The 22,888-nt window shown below is 34.7% G+C and overlaps 2 protein-coding genes across 2 annotated transcripts in view; one reads left to right on the top strand and one right to left on the bottom strand.

Moving 5' to 3' along the window:
* The window catches only part of LOC136031983 (transmembrane GTPase Marf-like), a 503,142-nt gene that overhangs the window by 113,015 nt on the left and 367,239 nt on the right, over positions 1-22,888 (bottom strand). The gene's annotated exons all lie outside the window — the stretch shown is intronic.
* Positions 1,427-22,027, top strand: LOC136031981 (ubiquitin-conjugating enzyme E2-17 kDa-like). Its single transcript, XM_065712039.1, has 6 exons — positions 1,427-1,715; positions 4,507-4,570; positions 13,880-13,911; positions 15,899-15,976; positions 18,050-18,155; positions 21,417-22,027. Exons 1-6 carry the CDS (start codon positions 1,692-1,694, stop codon positions 21,554-21,556), a joined length of 444 nt encoding a protein of 147 aa, XP_065568111.1. The 5' UTR covers positions 1,427-1,691; the 3' UTR covers positions 21,557-22,027.

Raw genomic sequence — 22,888 nt, 5'->3', positions numbered from 1 at the left:
TCCTGGCGTGGCCTGTATTTCGGTTTGGGATGGGGATCAGCGATGTGACTCCGTAAGCTCACCCAGAGTCAATCCAGCTCCAAAAGGGTACCTGGAGAAATCTGGGGAAGGTAAGCAGGAACAGTGTGCGAAAGCATAGGATGGCTGGCCCCTAGCCCCCATTGTGCTTCCTGGCTGAAGGGCCACAAAACAGAGATCACCACCGCCAGTTTAGACCTTTAGGGCTTATTGTCGTCATGCTTACTTATTTACTAATTTACTAACTTTTAATTTGTCAGCCAAAATGTCGATACGATAGTTGCTTTTCAACATCGTAACATTCGAAATAGTAATTTTGAGGTTTTTTAAATAATTGGAATTATTGTGATGCATCAAAGCAGTTGTCCAAAAACCGGCACAGGACCTATAACTAACACATCTTCTCAAGTCTATTTAAAGCACTTAAGCTAGAGAGCAATAAATCCCTGGGACCTCTTGTTGAATTGAGCCTTCATGCAATCCTATGCCCAAATTGGTCACAAAATGGTTTTTCACACTTGGTAATGCTCTTTTATCAACAAGAGTCGGAAGTCTGCATAGACAATCTCAAGCCTTTTACCTTCGACTCACTATATATTCATGCTTACAAATATTATGCCACTTCGGGAGGCAACCCATAAAAAATAACATAGCTAAAAAGATTTTCTCCAGCCCAAAAAAGTCCAACAAAACAAGCCAAACCCAAAAGAATTATTCATTCATCAGAATTCACTACAAACTCTGTGTCGTTTACTAAGCTATAATTTCCTCGAGGTACACCACTCCTCAAGGTTTCCATGCAGTGCTGTTAAAAATTACAGTTTTGATAAGAAAACTCGTGACAGGTTCACCCTGATGCCATGCAAGCAGGATCTAAATAGGCCCCTATCCCCCTGTTGGCGATAGAGGTGAAGAAAGGAAATTATGATTGAGTGGAAACCCCAAACCATCTCATGACACAGGAACAGTTCCAATCTTTTATATCCAGTCTTTCCTTGTCAGGACATTCGTCAGGGTAAAAAACTACACAATTTTCTTGTTGAAGAATTACATATATCTACCTTCTTGTGGCAGGTGGGACTGAACCTCAGTCCAGGAGTGGGTTTATCACTATGCTTTTTAATTTTGAATTTAACAGCTCTAGGCATTTATATCCAGCGGATATCTTCCGCAAATATTAATTTTGGTGCTTTCAAATCCAATATTGATTTTTCTTGCAATTATTCTGACAAACTTGGTGGATCAAAATCATTTTTGAAATAACATGCACTTCAAAATACTCGAGTGTTGACCACGTAGTTTCCACTCCGACAAAATTATTGCTACCACATAGAATGGCCGATTTAGTTATTCAATCTTTTAATACTTAATGCCATCTAAAAATCATAACAATCGTAGAAATATCGCCCTCTAATATACAAAGATTGCAAAAGTAAACAAAAATAAGGCTGATTTCTCTAGAATAAACTAAAATTCTTGCTTCCGGTATTTTAAGAAAAATAATATTTTCCTCATTGGAAACAGATTTTTAGTTCCAATCAGCTCTTTTTGAAAATATATAATAATAAATTGAACAGAAGGTCAACTAATCGACAGTTTTTTTTTATATTTTCAAGAGGGAGATAAAATTTGAGAACGCTTAAAATCCAACTGGCCCATTAATTACCAACTAAATGGCTTTAAAGAGAATCAACAAGGTTAGTATTTATACTTCTTAAAGATTTTAATATGTTTGAGTCTGGTTTTAAACTAGGTTTATATCTTGTTTTGCCTAGAGTCTAATAGGTAGGCCTAGGCTTCTCTTTTTACATTAGTTCTGAAAATTTGTGTTTCTTGTCACGTATTTCTAGGTTTAGTATCATAAAACTACGATAACTGGAAAAATTATTTCTGTGTTCACTTTCTTGAAGAAAACCATGTTAAAAAATTATCTGTAATAGGCCTTTGCACTGAAATTGTAGGCTGCTCAATAGAGTCTCTTAGTCTTGACTACTGTAATGCACCTTCCCTTGATGGTCCTGTTCATAATCCAAAGAATACATATATATTAAAAGGAAAAACTTAAAAGAATGAAATCTGTGCTTTATATTAGGCTCTGTATAATGCTTCTATTCACCAGATTAGGATTTTTTCCATTGTTATCCACTTTTAAATCAGTTCAAATAATAATCCTGTAAATTACACTATTAAACATAGAGATCAATTTCAGACTGAGGAGATAACCATTTTAATTCAGCAGCTAGCCTACTATGTGTGACTAGCTTGAGTTAATAAAGAAATACATTATTAGGGCTAAGTGATGTAAGTATATTGTTATACCTGAATAATACATGAGTACAATTTTTGTGCATAGCCTAGTAAGAGATAACTACTTTTTTTTAGCTTGTTTCCTTCTGGAGAGTAGCTTAGAAAAAGAGAAACCAATACTTCAATATGGGATTTAGAATGTGTTAAGTTTTCTGGACAGAATGAAACATGATAAGTTTTTTTTTTAGTTTTCCCATGTCTAAATTCACTCTGACTTTTTTCACTCAGAAACAAAACTGCTGTTTGAGTATTTTAGTGCTTTTTATACAGAGTTTTATCTCAGGTATTATTACATCTGTATCTTCCTTTAGTGAGCTAAAAAATCTTTCCTAAGGGGAAAATACCATTGATTTATCTTCATAATTTCTCCTCAAAATCTTTTCTTTCTAGATATCCTGTAGAATGTCAAAGTTGGCTCCACACTGACACATTCTGCAATTCCTGTAGGCCTACTGGTTTTTAGCCAAATATTTTATGCATTTCATTATATTCATGAAACCTTTCATCATATCTAATGACTTTGAAAGAATTACATCCTCTTTTGGAATTGCTTTATTCACTCTGTTAATTTCTCTTAATAGCTCAGTCCATACTACCAGATACTATCAGGGGAGGGGTATGAATTATCACAAATGTAACCTTTATGCTATAAAATAGCATAAAATAAGTGATGAAATAGCACCAGTCCATTTATAATGAACCCTACAAAGTTGTGGTAAACCATCAGTAGTGAATATATAGTCCTATAGAACCTAGGAGCATGTTTCAAGTCTCCCTGTAAAACACCTAACCCTGGATTTTTACAAACTTTTGAAAAAAAAAAATTGCTGCTAGAAATAAATTTATGGTCCAAATAAGGGCCAGTGAAGATGCCTCCAACTTCCACTTCCTGGCAACCAACAATGTTTAAAGATCCTTGTAAAATATGTCTTAACTTTGAACAAAAGGGTAAGACTGTATTTTATGGCCTCTTCTGAAGGCAAGACAATAATGTCAAAAGAACAGTACCATTCAATTTCCCAATCAGTGTTCTTTCTAAATATAATGGTTGCTATTGTGGTGATGCATTTTTCCCTTCCAAATGATGCCAGATGTAGGCCCAAGACAAATTGGTTTTGATCACCTTGAATCATTTTATTTCTTATCTAATGGAAATTAATATTCTTAACATGCCAACTGTATTTTAATTACCTTAATGTCCTTAATTTGCACTTTGGAGCAAAATCAAAATTCTTACATAATGGATATGGAAATTCCTAGTAATTTAGCTTCTTCATGTGGAAAAAAATGTGCTGTGTTGATTAATGAAAATTATTTGGCTGGCTACATAATATACTTTTGTGCATCAACCACAGCTCTGGAAAAACAATAATCAAATTAAAAAAAAAAAAAAAAAATAGATCTCTGTGTCATTATTTTTTCAAACTTTGTTTATGACCTTGTTGATTAGTGGCAGTATAGCTCTAGGCTATATGCAATAAATTGCTTTTTAGTTAGTTTTATTATTATTTTAGCATATTTCTCATAAGCAGTTATTATTGCAAAATGATGCCAATCTAAAAAAAGAAGTTATCAAAGTTTTGTGTATACCCTAGATCCATACCTGTCTCCATTAGGGAGGGGGGGGGGGACTGAGACCTAGTTGTCAAAGTAGTAACCACTATATTTAGAAATGGGTTTGAATGGGGAATCAAATGGCACTTCTCTTTATTTGTCATAGTGCTTAGTTCAGGATGGGGATCCTGTTGCACAATTACAAAATTCTATTATAGCTTCCAGTATGTGTTTTCCTTTTTAATGATAAATAGACATTATACACATCTTTAAATATTTAAAGTTATAAAACTTTTGTGCCTTATATGATGTGATATCTACCCCAGAATCCTAAACAAAAATTGTAAAATAAAATCAGTTGTTATCATCAATCTGACTAAAAATAAGACAAGGTTACATTTTACATTTACAAGGTTATTTACCAACACCCCATTCTGCAATGTACAAACCATCCTGTCAATGATTAAAATATTGCTTTTTGCAAGTTTTGAAAACAACTCTGATTTTGTTTGAAGTGGCAGTAAGTTTTCCCTGCTTGTATTTATAGTATAGTAAGTCTGCTGTATTTCAATACACACTGTAGCTTTCAGGGGATATACTTTCTGATTATATTTACCATTATTCCAGGAGCTTCAAGATCTGGGAAGAGACCCACCTGCCCAATGCTCAGCTGGACCAGTAGGGGATGATTGTAAGTTGTTTTTGTTCTAAAGCTTGTATTGTTGTAAAATGTTCCTTTTTTTTCTATTGATTATTAATCCATCCAACTTTAAAAAAAGGTTATGTCTTAAGAAGAATTTTCTCCTTGTAAAAAAAAATTAAATTGTAAAAATTAAACAAACTAATGATATTGCAAAACCTTAAGACTAATTTTATTCTCTGTTGTCAGAGTCCTGATCAACAGGCTAGTTTTACAATACAACAAGTATACAAGCTAATATTCTGTGTTAATGTTAAAAAATATTCTAATGTTAAAAGTTAGACTAATTAGCTCAAGTACTTAACCTTTTGTCCCTGAAAGGAATAAATTTTGTAATTCTTGCTTACAGGCTTGCTTTGTGGTACAGGAGAAATCACCAAACAATGAACTTCCAAAGATAGTTTGTGCCTGAGCTTTAAAGTTCAATGGTCTAAAATTTCTTAATTAATGTCTTCTTGCTGTAGGTCCCCTCTTACCAAATTTTAAAGACATGGTGGTTCTTTAGTCCATAGGGTAGATGGTGCTCAGAAGTGATGAATGCCTCTGAAAATCCATCTGTTAAGCCCCCTTGGCTCTCAATTACTTTCATAGAAGGTTCAAGCAAATTAGAGCTTGTAGAAGGAAAATACATTACTGAAAATCATCATTGTCATATGTAGTTGGCTCAGTGTACTTGCCTCACAAATTTCAAGCCAATAAATGAAAAAAATTCCTTCCTATCTTTGCTGGAAAGTTAATAATGGAAGGTGGATTTAGAAAGTTCAAGAGCGCACTTTTGTCTCCAAACATGCAGATTGAAAAAATCCTTTCATGCTTATGTTCAAAAAAAGTGCAGCAGGCCGACCTTTGTGCTAAAAGTGCAGCAGGCCGACCTTTGTGCTAAAAGTTGGTAGTGGAAGGGGAGGACAGTATTGAAAGGCCTCTTGTTCACTTTGGCTCTTTATTTATATAAATTCAAAATCTATAAAAGTAAACTTTTTGTTACATGTAAATCTTTCTGTTAGGAAGTTGGTGATGGAAGGGGTAGTGAATAGTGGAAGGATTGAGGGCCAACTTCATGCCCCCAGCAATACAAATTGAGAATCTCTGTATGACTCTGATTCAAATTCTTTATACCAACTTCGGAAATAATCTGCGTTGTAACTCACGCTTTCAATGGATACTCCCAGCCCATTATTGCCCTCCAAAGCCTCGTTTACCTCGATAAAAAGCACAAAAATCCCAGTTTTAAATCCTATTAATGCAAGAACTATTAATCAAGAACTGAGCGCTACAGAAAGAGCTTTGTACCAGCGTTTCTTGAAATAAGAAATAAATAAAATTTGTAATGCATTGTGTTAATGTGTCATTTGTATTGTTAATGTGTTAGTTTCGACGTTTCATTTTTATCTGACATTCTATTGACATTATTCTATTCCTATGCTCATTTTATTCACTTTACTTATGTTACATACTTTTTACTTATGTACTTATGTTTGTGTACTAACGTACTTATTTTTATTCATTGTACTCATTTTTATTTGACAAGCCAGTTGGGCTCACTGCTGTGGGCTATGTTTGCATGTTGTATTTTTGTGCTTATGTTTTTTTTTATATACAATGTAGGCTAGCTGACAGAAAGCAACAAGTTCGGCAGTTTTTTATGTTGTGAGAGTTTGCTTGTTAATAAAGTACTATTCATTCATTCAAACAAGGTCCAATATGCATGTCTTTGAATACAAAAAAAGTTTTTTTTGAACTATCTGGAAGTTGTACTATCTGGAAGTCCTTGGATGAGAACAATTCAAACAAGGTGTAGTATTCTTACCTTTTAACTAAAGGTTCAGCAGTGAGATGCATGAAGAGGGAGAGGATGATAAAGAGGTCAATGGCTCAATCTGACCCTACAGTCATACAGATCGACGATCGTGTAATTCTGCTTCAAACAAGCTGTAATATGCCTACATTTCTGCTCAAGAATTAGCAGTAAGATGGACGCACGGAGGAGGGGGATAAGCGGTGCAAATCTCTCTAACTGGATTTTAAAAATATCTATTTTTGTTGTTTGTTCTTAAAGAATCAACACCCCCCTATATCTTGAAAATGTCTTGTTAAATCCATTTTTAAAATTGAAATCAAAATCCTTGCCTCCTCCCTACATTTTTGTAAATCAGTGCCACTAGAGGCGTTGCTACTGTCTTACTTTAGTTATTCAATCATTGTAGTTGAAGCTCGCCTGATTTGGGTTCCTGAATGTACAATATGCCTGTTTGCTAGAATTTAGGCTGGGAGGGCTGGGACGACAAAAGAGCCACGGACCCACTTTTCGACTCCTGCTTAAGTTTACAGCAAATCAGGTATCTGCTCTTTTTTGAGCAGAGCCATTATTCAACTGTATATCTAGTTTTTATCACAACAGAGAAGCTGCCAGCCCTTCGTAATTATCATAACTGTGTATAATAAACACAATTTTGTACTGAAGAACCGATTGAATGAAAAAATATTTCCAGGATTAGCTACACTATCTTTGCGAATGGACTGTCATTGCCTAAAAGGTTGTAACAGAATGGCTATGCATGAGGAAATTTTTGAAGAAGAATTGAAATTCCTTAGAAAGTGCTGTTTATGCCGAGTATCTGGAATTAATTTTTTGGACAAGTTTTTCGGTGTTCTTGTTATTATTAAGGGCGGACTTACAAAACGGAGTCGAGGTTCGGACCGCAAAAGCCCACTGCCTCGACACCCAAATAAGCATTAATACTCTTGGACTACTGGTCGTTGGGTGTGGAATCTTGAAATAAGACTTGCTTATCTCTTTTCTTTCTATTTGCTTAAGAGCCTTCCTTAGTAGTGCAAAGGTGTTCACGATTAATTTTCCCAATCCCAAGAACTCTACCTGCCAGCTTCAGACTAGCTTAGACAGGCAACCATCACGTCAACCAGTAAAAGCGATAAGGTTTCTTTTTCTTACCTCAAATCGCTTTTCAATGGATGTCCTCTTGCGTCACAGTTGGCGCTTCATATATCCTGAGGGGTAGATCCCCCCACCCCGAGTGTGATTTAAGTAGGTATTACTCATTTCAGTCCATCCAATCTTGGCAGCTTATTCCTTAGATCATAGTCAGACACTGGGCAGGACGGTCAGTGGCTACATGGTGCTAAGAATAGCAGTAGGTAGCCCCTATTTGTGATTTTTCCACAAGAATATTGTTACTAATATCAGCCACCTTGGGGCGATATAAATTCTCAGCTACGCCTGAACTTGTCACTGATTGTGTCCTGCTGCACATAAAAAATTTGTTGAATGTATTCGAAATCGTCCTTTTCTTTTGTAGCTTCAGTTTTTTCGTTGATGGAAATTTTATCCCTCTGGTCAGAAATTTCTTTTGAGTAAAATTCTATTGACAAATTATTTATCATATTTCATGGTAAAGTTTGATTTCAAGAACAAAAGTACAGTCGAAGGGCACATAAACATGGATCATCCAACTCATCCAACTGTAGAAGTTTAATTTTCAACAATGTTTTCGACTTTTATCTGGTTTGCAAGCTTTTCTCTGGGGTGGGCTTTTCCCTTATTTATATACATATATATATATATATATATATATATATATATATATATATATATATATATATATGGCAACTTACTGATGATTGTGTTAGTTTTATGTTGTTTGTCCTTGGTATTTCTTAATCATTGAAAATTTTTTTCATTGAACTGCAGGGCTGCTTTACTGTTCTAATAGTCTTTTTCTAAAAAAAAAAAAAAAAAAAAAAAAAAAAAAAAAAAAAAAAAAAAAAAAAAAAAAAAAAAATCAGGATGCTACTTCATTATTTTTGAAAAAGTCCAGTCTAATATGTTTTTTTTTTCTATTGAGTTATTTTATTATGAAAAGACCATGCTAAATAAAAGAATTCTAAAAAAAACAAAACAATTCAGGATGCCACTTCATTATTTTTGGAAATTCCAGTATAATATGATGTTTTTTCTATTGAGTTATTTTATGATGAAAAGACCATGCTAAATAAAAAAATAAACGTTTTGAAAAAAACTGCTAGAAAGAATATTTTCTATTTCTCTGATCATTTCTTACTTCATTCCTTTCTTACCCTAAAGAAGAATATAATAAAAAAAAAAAACAAGTCTTGAAGCCGGACACATCTTAATAATTGATGTATCAAACAAAATATTTTTCAAAGTGACCTCTCAGTAAGGCCACTTATCCTGGAAGACACTAATGATCTTATAGGTGCATTACTATTGTCAACGTTGGCACAAATTGGATTATATTCGGTTGTTATGATTCTACCTTATTGATTAAGTGGATGAACAGTTTTGAAGTGAATTGCCTTTGGAAATAGTGCCAATTTTCTGGCTGGGTATGCAGAGGATATGTAGCTCCTCCCCCTATAAGGGAAGAGCATTAATAATTAACTGTAAACGCGTAATTTAATATTCTAGAATGGGGTAAATAGGTGTTTTGTGGACAAACTTTTTTTGATACATTAAAAATTAGTTGAGCCATGTGAATGGATCTTGCAGGCAGGGGTTCAAAAGTTTCTGAAACGGCCAGTTGCACAATTCCAAAAGCTGCCGACACTTCAGCAGCACAACTCGTTGACAGCTTTGTTTTGAGCATACATACATTTTGCAAAAAGTAACAAATGTAACTTAGTGTAGTTTGCCGTTAGAAATATAGATAGTTCCCTGAATCACAATTAACAATGCAATCTAATTCAGTTATAATGCAGTGTTATCTAATTCAGCCTTGCACATGCCCTAAACACCATACTCCACAATTTTATATGTGCCTTTTTAATCAAAAATAATGTATCATATTTACTCTAATACTGCCTAGTGGAGTGCAGTATTCAAAGTCTGAAGTATACTGTATATAGCTTCCTGCTGTTACTTTATAGATGGAGTTGTACACTACGATGCTATTTGTATTATAAAAATAATGCATACCCAGCTGCATGCTTGATGCTCATTGATCAGTATGCTGATACTATAAAAAGCACAATTTGATTTTCTGGGAAAACAACATTGATTGGCAGCCTGGCAGTCACATGCATTATGAAGCTGTGATATTAGTTTTACCCTAAACTAATCCAAAATAAACAGAGAATTGCTGCTACATTGTACTTTGGCTGAAGTTTTTACTCTCGAGTATAATTCACATTTTTTATGAATCATGTTTTGGGGCTGCATCCGATTTAATCAACTATTCCCCGAATGTGAATGTAATCTATAGCTTAATTTTGTCTCACTAAGAGGGACAGAGGGAGGAGTTGCAATTTTTACGGTAAGAAGGTTATATTTAGGAAAAGTTTTGAATGACAAGTCCAATTCTACCACTTTTTTTATCTATTGTTTTTATCCCAGGATTAGCCTTCATACAAGGTTAATAATTGGGCAAGAGAAGCTATGGATGTAGGGACTAGGTATTTAAAAAAAAAATCCAATGCTATAATTTTAGCAGAACATCTATTCCGTAAAATTTCGTTCACTTACTTAACAACTTTCCTAGACTGTAAAAAGATCCTAGACTGCAGTTGAACCACTCAATCAGGCATGGACGTCCGCCAAAATATTGCAGGGGAGAGGGCACCAAAGTAGCAATGGTGAGAGGAGGAGGAGGGGAATAAATTTGAAGATAAAGGTTATATGCAAAATTTTTAAATATCAAATGATTCAAAATTCAATAAATTTTTGTATGGTGAAGATTCATTGCAAAAAGATCAATTCCTTTAATCGGTACTTATGTATTGTACCGCCAACATTCAAGAAGTGAAGTTAGGTTAATCCTAAAGAAAAATACCAAAACATGATAAAAAGATAATACTTTAGAAATAAACTTGGGCTATGTATCCGCAAATTAAGGGGGGTGTAGCCTGACCTAAACTAACCTAACCCCCACCCCTAATGTTCGAATATAGAGCCTAAATTATATAGTTCCAATGTATTCTGTCACCCACCACTTGTTCCCTACTGAGTGTAAGCTAATTGCTTCTTAATACAGACATATAACACCAGTTTGCTCTCGAGTTTTACACAGCGTAAACTTATGTGTTTGTGGTATAATACATTTAAGATGATTAATATATTATGCTCAAAGCCTAGAGTGAAATAAAATAAAACTCAAACTAAATTGCAAAAAATAAGAAAAAAGTTATCATCTTAAAGGGTTCATTTAATTTCTGAGTAAAACGACGGTCACATTTTGAAAGAGCATAAAATAGATCATGAATCACGAATGGCATGTTCATCTAATTTATAGCTCGATAATCAATACATCTCTAAATTTATCACGAAATCACCTCACCCCCTCTCTGCATGGGTAGCATGCTTTCCCTTTTTCATTTTAGGATAATTTTTCAATATAAATTTCTTACATTTTCAGACCTTGAAAATTAAACAGAATAGCAAAAGAAAAGAAAATTGAAACGCAAGGTCCAGCTGTCTAAAATAACTCTCTTTGCATCGATGCTCAGAATTCCACTAAACGTAAAAGTGTTCAAATGAAATTCTTTACCACCATCCACAATAGAATCTTTGATTAAATGGCATAGTCTTATAAACATTATGCTTTTACTTATCAAACAGTTCGTGGTAACGAACTGTAGTAAGGAGCGACCCGGCTCAATAGTAACCAAAACTCTAAAAAATTGAATTTTGATATCAATAGCTACACCAAAAGAATCGCATTTTAATGCTGATTTTAAATATATAAGTTTCATCAAGTTTAGTCTTACCCATCAAAAGTTACGAGCCAGAGAAAATTTGCCTTATTTAAGAAAATAGGGGGAAACACCCCCTAAAAGTCATATAATCTTAACGAAAATAACACCATCAGATTCAGCGTATCAGAGAACCCTACTGTAGAAGTTTCAAGCTCCTATCTACAAAAATGTGGAATTTTGTATTTTTTGCCAGAAGACAAATCACGGGTGCGTGTTTATTTGTTTGTTTGTTTGTTTTTTTTCAGGGGTCATCGTATCGACCAAGTGGTCCTAGAATTTCGCAAGAGGGCTCGTTCTAATGGAAACTAAAAGTTCTAGTGCCTTTTTAAGTGACCAAAAAAATTGGAGGGCATCTAGGCCCCCTCCCACGCTCATTTTTTCCCAATGTCAACGGATCAAAATTTTGAGATAGCCATTTTGTTCAGCATAGTCGAAAACCATAATAACTATGTATTTGGGGATGATTTACTCCCCCACAACCCCTGGCGGAGGGGCTGCAAGTTACAAACTTTGACCAGTGTTTACATATAGTAATGGTTATTGGGAAGTGTACAGACGTTTTCAGGGGGATTTTATTTTGTTTGGGGGGTGGGGCTGAGGGGAGGGGGCTATGTTGGAGGATCTTTCCTTGGAGGAATCTGTCATGGGGGAAGAAAAATTCAAGGAAAAGGGCGCATGATTTTCTAGCATTACTATAAGAAAAAAAGGAAAATAAACATGAAAACGTTTTTTCAAATGAAAGGAAGGAGTAGCATTGAAACTTAAAACGAACAGATATTATAACGCATATGAAGGGTTCTAAAAATACTTTAGCATAAAGAGCGAGGTATTTAGGAGGAAATAAATACCTCGCTCTTTATGCTAAAGTATTTTTAGTAATTTCAACTATTTATTCTACGGCCTTTCTGATTCAGGGGTCATTCTTAAAGAATTGGGACGAAACTTAAGATTTAGTGTAAAGAGCGATGTATTAACGAGGATACAAACCCCCTTGTATACAGAATAAAAATATAAGATTATGAAAGTTTGTTACGTAAGTTGCTAATTTATAAGTTACGTATAATTTTTACTTATAAAAACGTTCGTTAAAAATTAAAAGTTCTAGTTGCCTTTTTAAGCAACCGAAAAATTGGAGGGCAACTAGGCCTCCTTCTCCACCCCTTATTTCTCAAAATCGTCTGATCAAAACTAAGAGAAAGCCATTTAGCCAAAAAAAGAATTAATATACAAATTTCATTTTAATAATTTATGTGCGGAGAGCCAAAACCAAACATGCATTAATTCAAAAACGTTCAGAAATTAAATAAAAAAAAAACTACTTTTTTTAGCTGAAAGTAAGGAGCGACATTAAAACTTAAAACGAACAGAAATTACTCCGTATATAAAATGGTTTGTCCCCTCCGCAATCCCTCGCTCTTTACGCTAAAGTTTGATTCTTTGTCACAATTCTACTTTTTAAAACAATTAAAAACTTGACTCTTTGCCACAATTCTGCTTTTTAAAACAATTTAAAGCTTTAGCGTAAAGAGCGAGGCATTGCGGAGGGGACAAACCATTTTATACACGGAGTAATTTCTGTTCGTTTTAAGTTTTAATGTCGCTCCTTACTTTCAGCTAAAAGAATTAGTTTTTTTTGTTTAATATAGGAAGGCAGGTCTGTAATTCAATGACCTACGTCCGATTCTTCATGTGTAGTAAATGATTTGAGACAAAAACTTTGGAAAGTACTGAAGTAAATTAAGTAAAAGTGATAGTTACCGGTGGTGGATTGTCACAAGTGATAAATCACGAGGGGGTGGCAACCCTGAACGAAAGACGATTTTTTGGGGATTGGTTCTTTTTTTTTAGAACACAGATTTTTGGAGCAATCTCCAAAAATTCAGAGATAGTGGAACGACTGCTATTTTCAAGACAAAATCTGAGAACAAATTTTACTAGGGCCATGAAAACTGCCAAGTAGCATTGCTACTAAGCTACCCCACTTTTGCACGGCAGAGCACAACTTGTGTTTTAGCTGTTTTTCTTAGACCAAAATTATTTTTATATGTAAACATGCTATTTACAGACAAAATATGCCAGCAAATTTTAAAACTACCAAATAGCATTGCTACTTTGCTACCCCAATTTTTGCATGTCGGCTTGTAGGAATCAGCTGGAATATCAAATCTCTGAAAGTTTCAATCACCTAGCTACCTCAAATCTTCAAAGTTTAGGGTTGGCTTGTCCCGAAACTGCTTGTTTATCTTATATGCGTGTGCACCAAAAAAAAAACAGTGCGTGTCTTCTAGTAGGCCTATTCTGGGTTTTACAGTAAACTTAAAAAGCTGATTTCATCTTTGTATGGTTTCAGTATTCTCTCGTATATCCCCCTCCCCCTCTTGTGGCAGGCATGATAGGAGCTCTTTGCTTTCATTTTAGGATTTTGTGGTACTTCTTTCCTCAGCAGGGGAGCATACAATTTCGTTTTCAACTGCTGATCTATTTTGTGACTTGCATGTCTGTTAAATTAGTAAGCTTGGCATATAGGCTAGTATCAAGTTTTAAAAAGGCTCACGTCCTTCCTTCTTTTTTCAGTGTTTCATTGGCAGGCAACCATAATGGGTCCAGTAAGTTCTTCTTTTTAACTTTTTCTTTTTGTAACTTCTAGACTAGGCATCATGTATATTTTAAACCACAGTAATAAATGATTCTGTGTGATGTAAAAAGCTAGTATATTCCAGTGTTCCAAAGCAACTTGGGATCCCAAACAAATCAATAGCTTTAGAAAGAATTTAGCGCTAATATAACGCCTTAGAGAGGAGTGTGATGCTGTAAATATAGGCACACGGATTTCATTTAGAGATACTGTGCTGTAATCATGAGGGGGAGGGCTGTCTCTCTTCAAAGGGATCTTTTGTCCAAATTGTCTTATGTGGGGGCTTCCTTTGAACCAAACTTGGGATTTTTCTTTCTAAGCTAATTCATTTCTTCAAGTGAAACTTCAAATTCAAGGAAATGAAGCTGGTTAGACTAAAACGTTCGATCTAGTCGTGGCTCGACTTTAGACTTTAAGAATCCTATTTTGACTTCATTCTTATGAAGCATAACTATTTTTGTTCCTTATTTGGAATTGTGTCCGAGTTTGAAGCTCCATGTTAGCTTTTTTAATAAATTTGTATGAACACAGATGCTCACTGAGAACCTCTCATCTCAGAAAAATTCCGTAAATAGGTTTCAAAATCATGGTGTAACTCACAGATTTCTCGGCGCTCTCCATCTTTTGAGAATGGAAATATAAAGTAAATTATCATTGTTAATGGGCTTGGGCACCACCTTTTTTTCTTTTTTTGCTTCAGAGTAAGGCGTTTATAAAATGTATGGTCGCATTTATACTGATTCAGCAAAGTTAAAGAAAAATCTTTCTTGGGCTTATTTGGTCTGTGATTTGTAGTCTTCCTGTTCAGCCTACATCTGGAGGATAGAGAGAAGGGGAGAGGGTAACGAACAACTATGTGGCTTGTTTTTGGTGTGTTTTGCAAGACCTTGAGACACAAGCTTTTGCCGTGAGCATATCAAACCAATGCTAACCAAACTTTCATGAAGCTGTAATTTATTTATTCTTTCTTCATTAAATTGTATGTGTGTTTTTTAAGTTAGAATGGTTTATTTCTTACTTTTATACTCGTCTTGAAAATATATTTCGTGTTGGGTTTGCAAATTTGCCATGCTTTTTTTTATCTTTTTTGTACTGGTCTCAGGTATAAGATGATTATTTATACTTGCTGAAAAGCTTTTTGCTGCGTTATTTTTGTTTAAAGTTATATTTTCTTGGAGGGGGGGGGGTATACAAGAAGCCAGGGAAACCAAAAATTATAGGAGGTAAAGCCAAAATGCTAAATTTGTAGACTAGGTCTTGGAGCTACCGTCTTGAATTAAGTGACTTTTTGTCATCAAAAACCTGAAAAATCTAGTGGCAGAATTTCTAGTATTGAACCTTCCTCGCCATGTTTTAATAAGCTGAAATTACTGCGTCGGCATTTTTTTCTGCCTTCAAATACATTATGCAAACCATGCTTCATATTATTTTAGTTGTATTGTTAAAGGTTGCTAAATTCATTAGCAGCCACGACCTGTGACTGGACTTGATAGTAAGTCAAAAATATCCAAAACCTCCAGTTTGAAGTTGTTGTATACAAGCAAATTACAGCTAACTTCTTATAAATTTGGCACTGTCTTTTTTTTTTTTTTTTTTTTTTTAATAAATTAAAATAAATTTTTAGAAAATTAATTTTAATAAAGGTTGTTGCAAAGTAGGCTATTGGCCATTTTGTTGGACACCCCCTTGTTTTTCAAGGTGGCTTTGTGCCTCTCAGTGTTGAATTTTTTTTCACAACCTTTTTTTTCTACGAATACAGTTTACTTAGAGCCCGAATCTCTATTATAGCTTGTAGCTAGTGAGTTTTGATTCAGAATTACATGCTAAGTCAACTGTTTGCGTGTGTTTCAGTCTGTTCCTTACTTTTGTATTGTGTTTAAACCCCTTGTTAATTTTGAACTGATTAATCTTACATTTTTGAGACTCCAAAATACTAATATCTTTTTTTTTCTTTTCAGCCTGACAGTCCGTACCAGGGAGGTGTATTCTTTCTAGCCATTCACTTTCCCACGGATTACCCTTTTAAGCCACCTAAGGTAATATAACTTTTTGTTCCTATTAGGTCCAGTCAAAACTGAACTACATCTAAGAATTTAATTTGTATACAAATAAAGCTTTAATTTCAGAGGCTACTAATTGTTTATTTAAATGTTAATGTAGTCTTTGACATAGTGTATTCTATATACAATTTCCCATACCTAGAAATTGTTATGTTAGAATTCAAAGAAACTCGTTCGTCTGAAATTCTACACTATCAAAGGATCTCTAGAATGTTTGCTAGCTCCCCTATCAGTTTGACGGTTCTCTAAATAAACCATTTAGATTGACTGTTAAATAAATAAAAAAAAATAGAGATTGGTCTAAAAAATTACTTCTGAAAACCATTTAGGTTAGTTGTAGAATGGCTTCATGTATTATTTTTGGCCTTTCTGGCCTGAGCTTTGGCCGAGTTTTGTGATTCCGCTCGCCGAATGTATTAATTTTACTGTTCTACTATGTGATATACCATGCATATGGAGGATCTAGAATTAAGTTGGGTCAAGTCCAAACAAAATAAAGTAGGTCTCAAGATATGTATCCGAAATTGTAACTAGTAAAATTTATCAACTCAGATTTGTTATAATTGTGCAAGACCAGTTAGCAACTGATTGATTAGTTTTTTTTTAAGGACATGGTGATCTTTTAGTAAAACTTATGAAAAATAGCTAAAATCAGGCTGATGGCTTTGGCTGTCAGTTCATATGAAAGCAAAATCCAATGTTTTAATCTGTATCAACTATTGCAGGGATATCTCCTATCATGTTAGTTTCTATTATGCTGGGTTTTCAGCTCTCCGAACTAATAAAACGGACTTGGTCCACTCTTGTTCTAGATCGTGAATTTATTCACGATCATGATGAAAATATCAGTAGTAGCTTTGTATGTTAATTGAAAAAATGGCTTCAAAAGTGGAAGATAAATACGGTTTAAATTGGCCTCAAGGAGTTTTTAGGTTATAATGTTTACGTCACTTTTTACCTATTGGTATTCTAAATTGGTTTTCTCAGTCCATGTTTTCTCCACTTTGTTTTCTTTAGGCACCCGCTTTCCCTTCATTATGTAAACCTCCTCAGATTCTAATTTTGGTTCATCGTCTAATAACTGATTTAGCTAGCCTAGTAATTAATTGTCAGTTATTCATTTTTAGGGCTTGTCTAGTTTCTTTTTTATTTGTAAACCTCATTTCGCTGTCATCTAAAATTTTGCCATGACTATGTTTTTGGCCAACTTTCAGCATATTTTTCCAAAAATACTTCCAACTAATTTATAATTTAATGATTATCGAACCTCATATAATTTAGATTTTTCGTTAAATTAAAACCAATAGCATGATTAGGGTTCAGTCTGTGCCATAATGGACAAAAGTTCGGAATTTAATTCTAATTGCAATTCTAAATTTTTTTGATAAGAAGCATTTTTACCTCTAGTTAGAAAACATGCACCAGATCTCTCTTAAGATAAGTCCGTGAAATGATTCTTCGAGATATTTGTTTTAGTTCTGATTTGTCAAAAAGTAAATGCTCAGTATTTTAATTTCAGAATATCCTGAAAAATACAGTTCAAATTTTAAACTACTATTTAAATTTGTAGTTTTGTCACTTTTTTTCTTGAATTTGCTCGTAAATATATGTTGCTCTCAAATATGCCTTAAGCTATTTACGCTGTTTGTTGATAAATACACTTTTTTGTTCGTAGAGTGAATGACTATTTGTCCATTTATATGTCTATCTATCAAGTGAGTAGTGTACTTTATCCTTCTCCAGAAATGGTTAGGACAAGATATTTATAAATGCCATGGCACACACCTGTAAAGGGCATACTGTACTTTAAGTGCCGTTGTACTTTTGTGTTTAAATTCTTTTTTCTCGGCGAAGTTCTGTCACACGCGAATGTGCTACGAAAAGATTCTAAACTTAGTAGTGTGCTAATAAAATCAACTAAAACGATTCGAAATTTCTTTTGGTTTTTGTTTTAATAGAAAAAAATTAGATTGTATGCACCTTCACAAGTTTTTTGATCTTTTTTGAACAACGTACTTTTAAGTAATTATGTTGTCTCTGACCATTTAGGTTGCTTTCACTACAAGAATCTACCATCCAAATATAAACAGCAATGGTAATATTTGCTTAGACATTCTACGTTCACAGTGGTCTCCAGCCCTTACGATTTCTAAAGGTACTCTCTCTCTCTCTCTCTCTCTCTCTCTCTCTCTCTCTCTCTCTCTCTCTCTCTCTCTCTCTCTCTCTCTCTCTCTCTCTCTCTCTCTCTCTCTCTCTCTCTCTCTCTCTCTCTCTCTCTCTCTCTCTCTCTCTCTCTCTCTCTCTCTCTCTCTCTCTCTCTCTCTTTCTATCTCCCCCTCTCTCTTTCTCTCTCCCCTCTCTCTCTCTCTCCTCTCTCTCTCTCTCTCTCTCTCTCTCTCTCTCTCTCTCTCTCTCTCTCTCTCTCTCTCTCTCTCTCTCTCTCTCCTCTCTCTCTCTCTCTCTCTCTCTCTCTCTCTCTCTCTCCGACTCCTCCTCTCATTCTCTTGCTTTTTTCGTACTTCAGGCATCTGTTAAGACTTGTTTCGGTAGCTTTTATGGGTTTCAATTACAAAGGGGCTAAAAATCTGTTGGTTATTTTCTACTACCCTCTAAAATGAACATGTAAACGATAATGAATAATTTAATTGATTTAGAAAATTTTAGTGTGAGTCTACATAAAGCTAAGCGGCAATTTCTCTTTTCTTACAAAAGAAGTTTAAAGTCCTTCCTTCCCACTCAAGCTTAAGGTCCTTCTTATCCCACCAGTTCCTATTAATAGATTTTGTTTATAGATTAGAGTATGTATATACGCTCAAGTACATGGTTGTGAGGACATACGTCGAAAATAAGAGAAACTACTTTAAATGTAAACAAGAAATAAAAATAATAAAAAACAAGAGCTAAGAGCTCGTATGGCACTTGTGACGAGGTCAGAAGAAACAAAAGCTCATAGGGCATGAGATCTAGCAAAATTCTAAGAATCGATAGATTGGTTTAAAAGGAAAATAAGGCTTAATGCTGGTCGGGATTTAAAATAAGAGCTCTGAGACACGAGGTCCTTCTAAATATCAAAATTCATTCAGATCCGATCACCCATTCGTAAGCTAAAAATATCACATTTTTTCTCTCCCTTCAGCCTCCCAGATGGTCGAACTGGGGAAAACGACTTTATCAAGTCAATTTGTGCAGGTCCTTGACACGCCTACCAATTTTCATCCTCCTAGCACCTACAGGAGCACCAAACTCGACAAAGCACTAGACCCCCCCCCCCTAACTGGGGGAGAGCGGATCTAGTCCGGTTACGTCAATCATGTATTTACGACATTTGCTTATTCTACTCATCAAGTTTCATCCCGATCTCTCCACTCTAAGCGTTTTCCAAGATTTTCGGTTTCCCCCTTCAAATCCCCCCAATGTCACCAGATCTGGTCGGGATTTAAAATAAGAGCTCTGAGACGTGAGTTCCTTCTAAATATCAAATTCATTATCATCCAGTTACCCATTCGTAAGTTAAAAATACCTCAGTTTTTCTATTTTTTTTCGAATTAACACCCCCCTCCCCTAACTACCCCAAAGAGAGCGGATTCACTCCGGTTAGGTCAATCACGTATCTAGGACTTGTGCTTATTCTTCCCACCAAGTTTCATCCTGATCTCTCCACTCTAAGCGTTTTCCAAGATTTCCCGTTTCCCCCTCCAACTCCCCCAGTATCGCCAGACACGGTCGGGATTTAAAGTAAGAGCTCTGGGATACGAGGTCCTTCTAAATATAAAAAATTTATTAAGATCCGATCACCCCTTCGTAAGTTGAAAATACCTCGTTTTTTCTAATTTTTCAGAATTGACCCTTCCCCCAACTACTAATTTTTTCTAATTTTTCCGAATTAACCGTCCCCCTACTCCCCCCAGATGGTCGAATCCAACACTTGCTTATTTAACATATCACTTATGCAGGGGTAACGGTTCTTCTTTATCTCTTTCGAATCGGAATAAAAATTGTTATGTTTGTTCATCTAGACCACTAGGAGGTTAGATCTAACAGAAAAATTGACTAGGGTAAAGTGAAATTCTCCTATGGTAAATAAAGGGTACTATTGGTGAAACTTGAGGAAGTTTTGTTCTCCTGTCCTTGAGGTTGATCAAATTGACTCTTTGGAAAAAGAAGGTATAAAGGACTTCAGCTTCACTAAACGTAATTCTTAAATATCTTTTTTTACTGCTTCTATTCGAAATTTCCCTGGAGATGTCAGGATGCCAAACAGGCCAGCCGTACTCATGATGTTCTGATTCAGTGTACAAATGAGGGTAAAATTCTCAAACTGTGTGATTCAGGGCAATAAAATTTTTTATGGAGTGCAAGGAGGGGAAAATGTGGCATTTGCACACTTTATATATCATTTGCATGGTAATCCCGTCCCCTGGTAAAGTCCCCTGAGATGGTAACATCCAATCGAAATTGTTCAATAATATAATTGGGCCATGTTTTAATTTTTTTTTTTGCGAATATGAAGAATGCTGTGAAGAATATTCATAAAGTTAATCATAAAAAATAGTAATAATATAAATAAAAATAATAATAATATAACATAATAATAATAACATAAAAAATAAAAAAAAATTATGAAATTTTCTGCCAGGAAAACAACTATCTAGTTGGCTGTCTTCTCTCTTATTACTCAGACAGTTTAAAAGGCTGACGGGCATTTATAATTAATAAATTATCATCATCAACAATTGAAGACCTTCAAGAGGCGGGAAAACAGTCTCAGCTTTCTATTGAAGTTGTGAGGAGTGTGAAAGTTGAGTGTGTTGAAGTTCTGTTGAAGAGAGCTTGGCTTTGTTGGATATCTGCTACTTCGTTCCTTAAAGTATATTAAATAAAACAGTTATGCTTAAATAGCAAGCTTTTATATTCTTTTGTTATTTATAAACGCAATGGCGCTGGTGGATAAACTTTTAGTGATTTGTAATTTTGATCTTAAATAGAGCCAAATACAGTATTCCCTCACATAAAGACACTTTTTCACTGGGCAACATGGAATCCTCATTCCAAATCGATATCTGACTCCTATGAGAAGTTATCTTCAATGATAATGGATAACAAGTGAAATTATTTGTATGAAAAGTTAAGTTCCCGCAGTTGGACTGCAATTCAAGCAAAAAAATTGGTAAATTTCCGAGTTTCCCCAGCAACCTCTGCTTCAACACCCTAAACGATCTATAATGGACCGATTTTTCGGTCTTCGTTTCACTCATACTTTGTTGATGGGTTAAAGGAGAAGTTCTAATAATGCTTAGCTTGAACACTGAAAATATAGATTATTTCTTTAGATTCCAACTGACTTAGGCCACTTACATGCGACTGATGCTGTAAATTTTATTTCCTAATGTTTTTTTGTTTTTCTTGTCTTTTGTAGTTTTGTTGTCCATTTGTTCTCTGCTCTGCGATCCGAATCCAGATGACCCGTTGGTGCCGGAAATAGCTAGAATTTACAAAACTGATCGTGAGAGGTACAATGAACTGGCCAGAGAATGGACTAGAAAATATGCAATGTGATCACCCTGTCTCCTTTTGTCCTCACTTAATCTTTTCTTGTTCAAAGAACTAACTAATAATTCTTGTTTTCTGCGTCTCCTTTTAATATCTTATCCTATTTACGGGAGAATATGTTCTATATTTTTTTTTTCTTTGCTGAATTGAAACAAGGTTAGGTAAGTGGGGTGACGTTTCAGTTCTGTTATAGTTTCTGTTAGTGGTAAAGGCCTGTAATTCCCTTTTTCAGATGTAAATAAGGAAACGGCGGTAGAAACACATTTCTTCACATACAGGGCATTGTGTTTAGAAATGCGTAGCAACGTTTCTTTTCTGTTTTGTATGAATGATGAAAAGCCTAATTGATTTCTTTTTTTTTCAAGATAGAGGTTCTTGCCTGAAAGGATCTTCATTTATTCCCCCTATTTTAAAGCTTAGTATTTTCTCGAAGTTAAAGTACCATTTTTTGTAATAAAATAATAAAATTATTGGTTATTCGTTTTCTTTGAACTTAGGAGCATATATGCATATATGCTATCTTATTTTGTATAATTTCTAAGTGTCCGTAACACGCATCCAATCACTAATCTGAAAACAATCATGTGATTCTGTTTATGTCCGAAATGTTTTTACCATGAGAGAGTTCTGGATCTGATAGTGACAAGAGAATATGGTTTTTTCTTTTCTTTTTTTTTGCCTGAAGTCTAAAGCAGATAGAGATTCTACACCGTCAGTAGGCTTAACTAAGGGTGAGGAATCTTATATGTGTTTCCGTATGTTTTTTTTTAAGGGGAAAGGGGCTTAGAGAAATATGTTTGGTGAAGGAGGGCTCTTCTATTTTCCTTTTTGGGTCGTCTTCTCTCTATTGGTCGATTTTGGTGGTACTATAACATAACTTTCTTTGACTATGTTAATGCACAGGATTCTACCAATAGCAAAATTCCTACAAAAAAAAATGACTTGGGAGGTACCGTTGTCCTTCTTTTTGCCATAGTCTGTTTCTCTTGTCCTTGACTTGTTTTCTGTAAATTCCCAGTTGGCCTTTTGGGTCTTCCTATTTCCATTGAACATTTTGGACAGCATTATTATGTAACTTTATTTTGACCATGTTACAAAATTCTACCTGTAACAACATTTAGATAATTATTGCATATATACTGACCTAGCTTTTTCCCCTTTAAACAAAATATTATGTTCCCTCATTAGAATAAGCTAAATTATTTAGAAAATCTTTTGTCATTACCATGGTCACATTCCCGGTTTATATAAATCTGTTATAGGCTGAGGACATAAAATCTCTCTTAAGAGGATCAAACCGAATGATTTCTTTTTTTTCTCGTCGATTTGAAGACTAAG

This window comes from Artemia franciscana, chromosome 10, assembly GCF_032884065.1.
Source record: "Artemia franciscana chromosome 10, ASM3288406v1, whole genome shotgun sequence".
NCBI classification, from domain to species: Eukaryota; Metazoa; Arthropoda; class Branchiopoda; order Anostraca; family Artemiidae; genus Artemia; species Artemia franciscana.
Note: the sequence above shows the minus strand (reverse complement) of the source record. Positions and strands in the feature narration are given on the sequence as shown.

What these genes read in the sequence shown, in the direction of transcription:
- LOC136031981 (XM_065712039.1), top strand. Translation starts at nt 1,692, where the DNA reads ATGGCTTTAAAGAGAATCAACAAG. An exon ending in AGGCAACCATAATGGGTCCA is followed by an intron (nt 13,912 to 15,898) that starts GTAAGTTCTTCT and finishes TTTTCTTTTCAG; the next exon opens with CCTGACAGTCCGTACCAGGG. An exon ending in ACCCTTTTAAGCCACCTAAG is followed by an intron (nt 15,977 to 18,049) that starts GTAATATAACTT and finishes CTGACCATTTAG; the next exon opens with GTTGCTTTCACTACAAGAAT.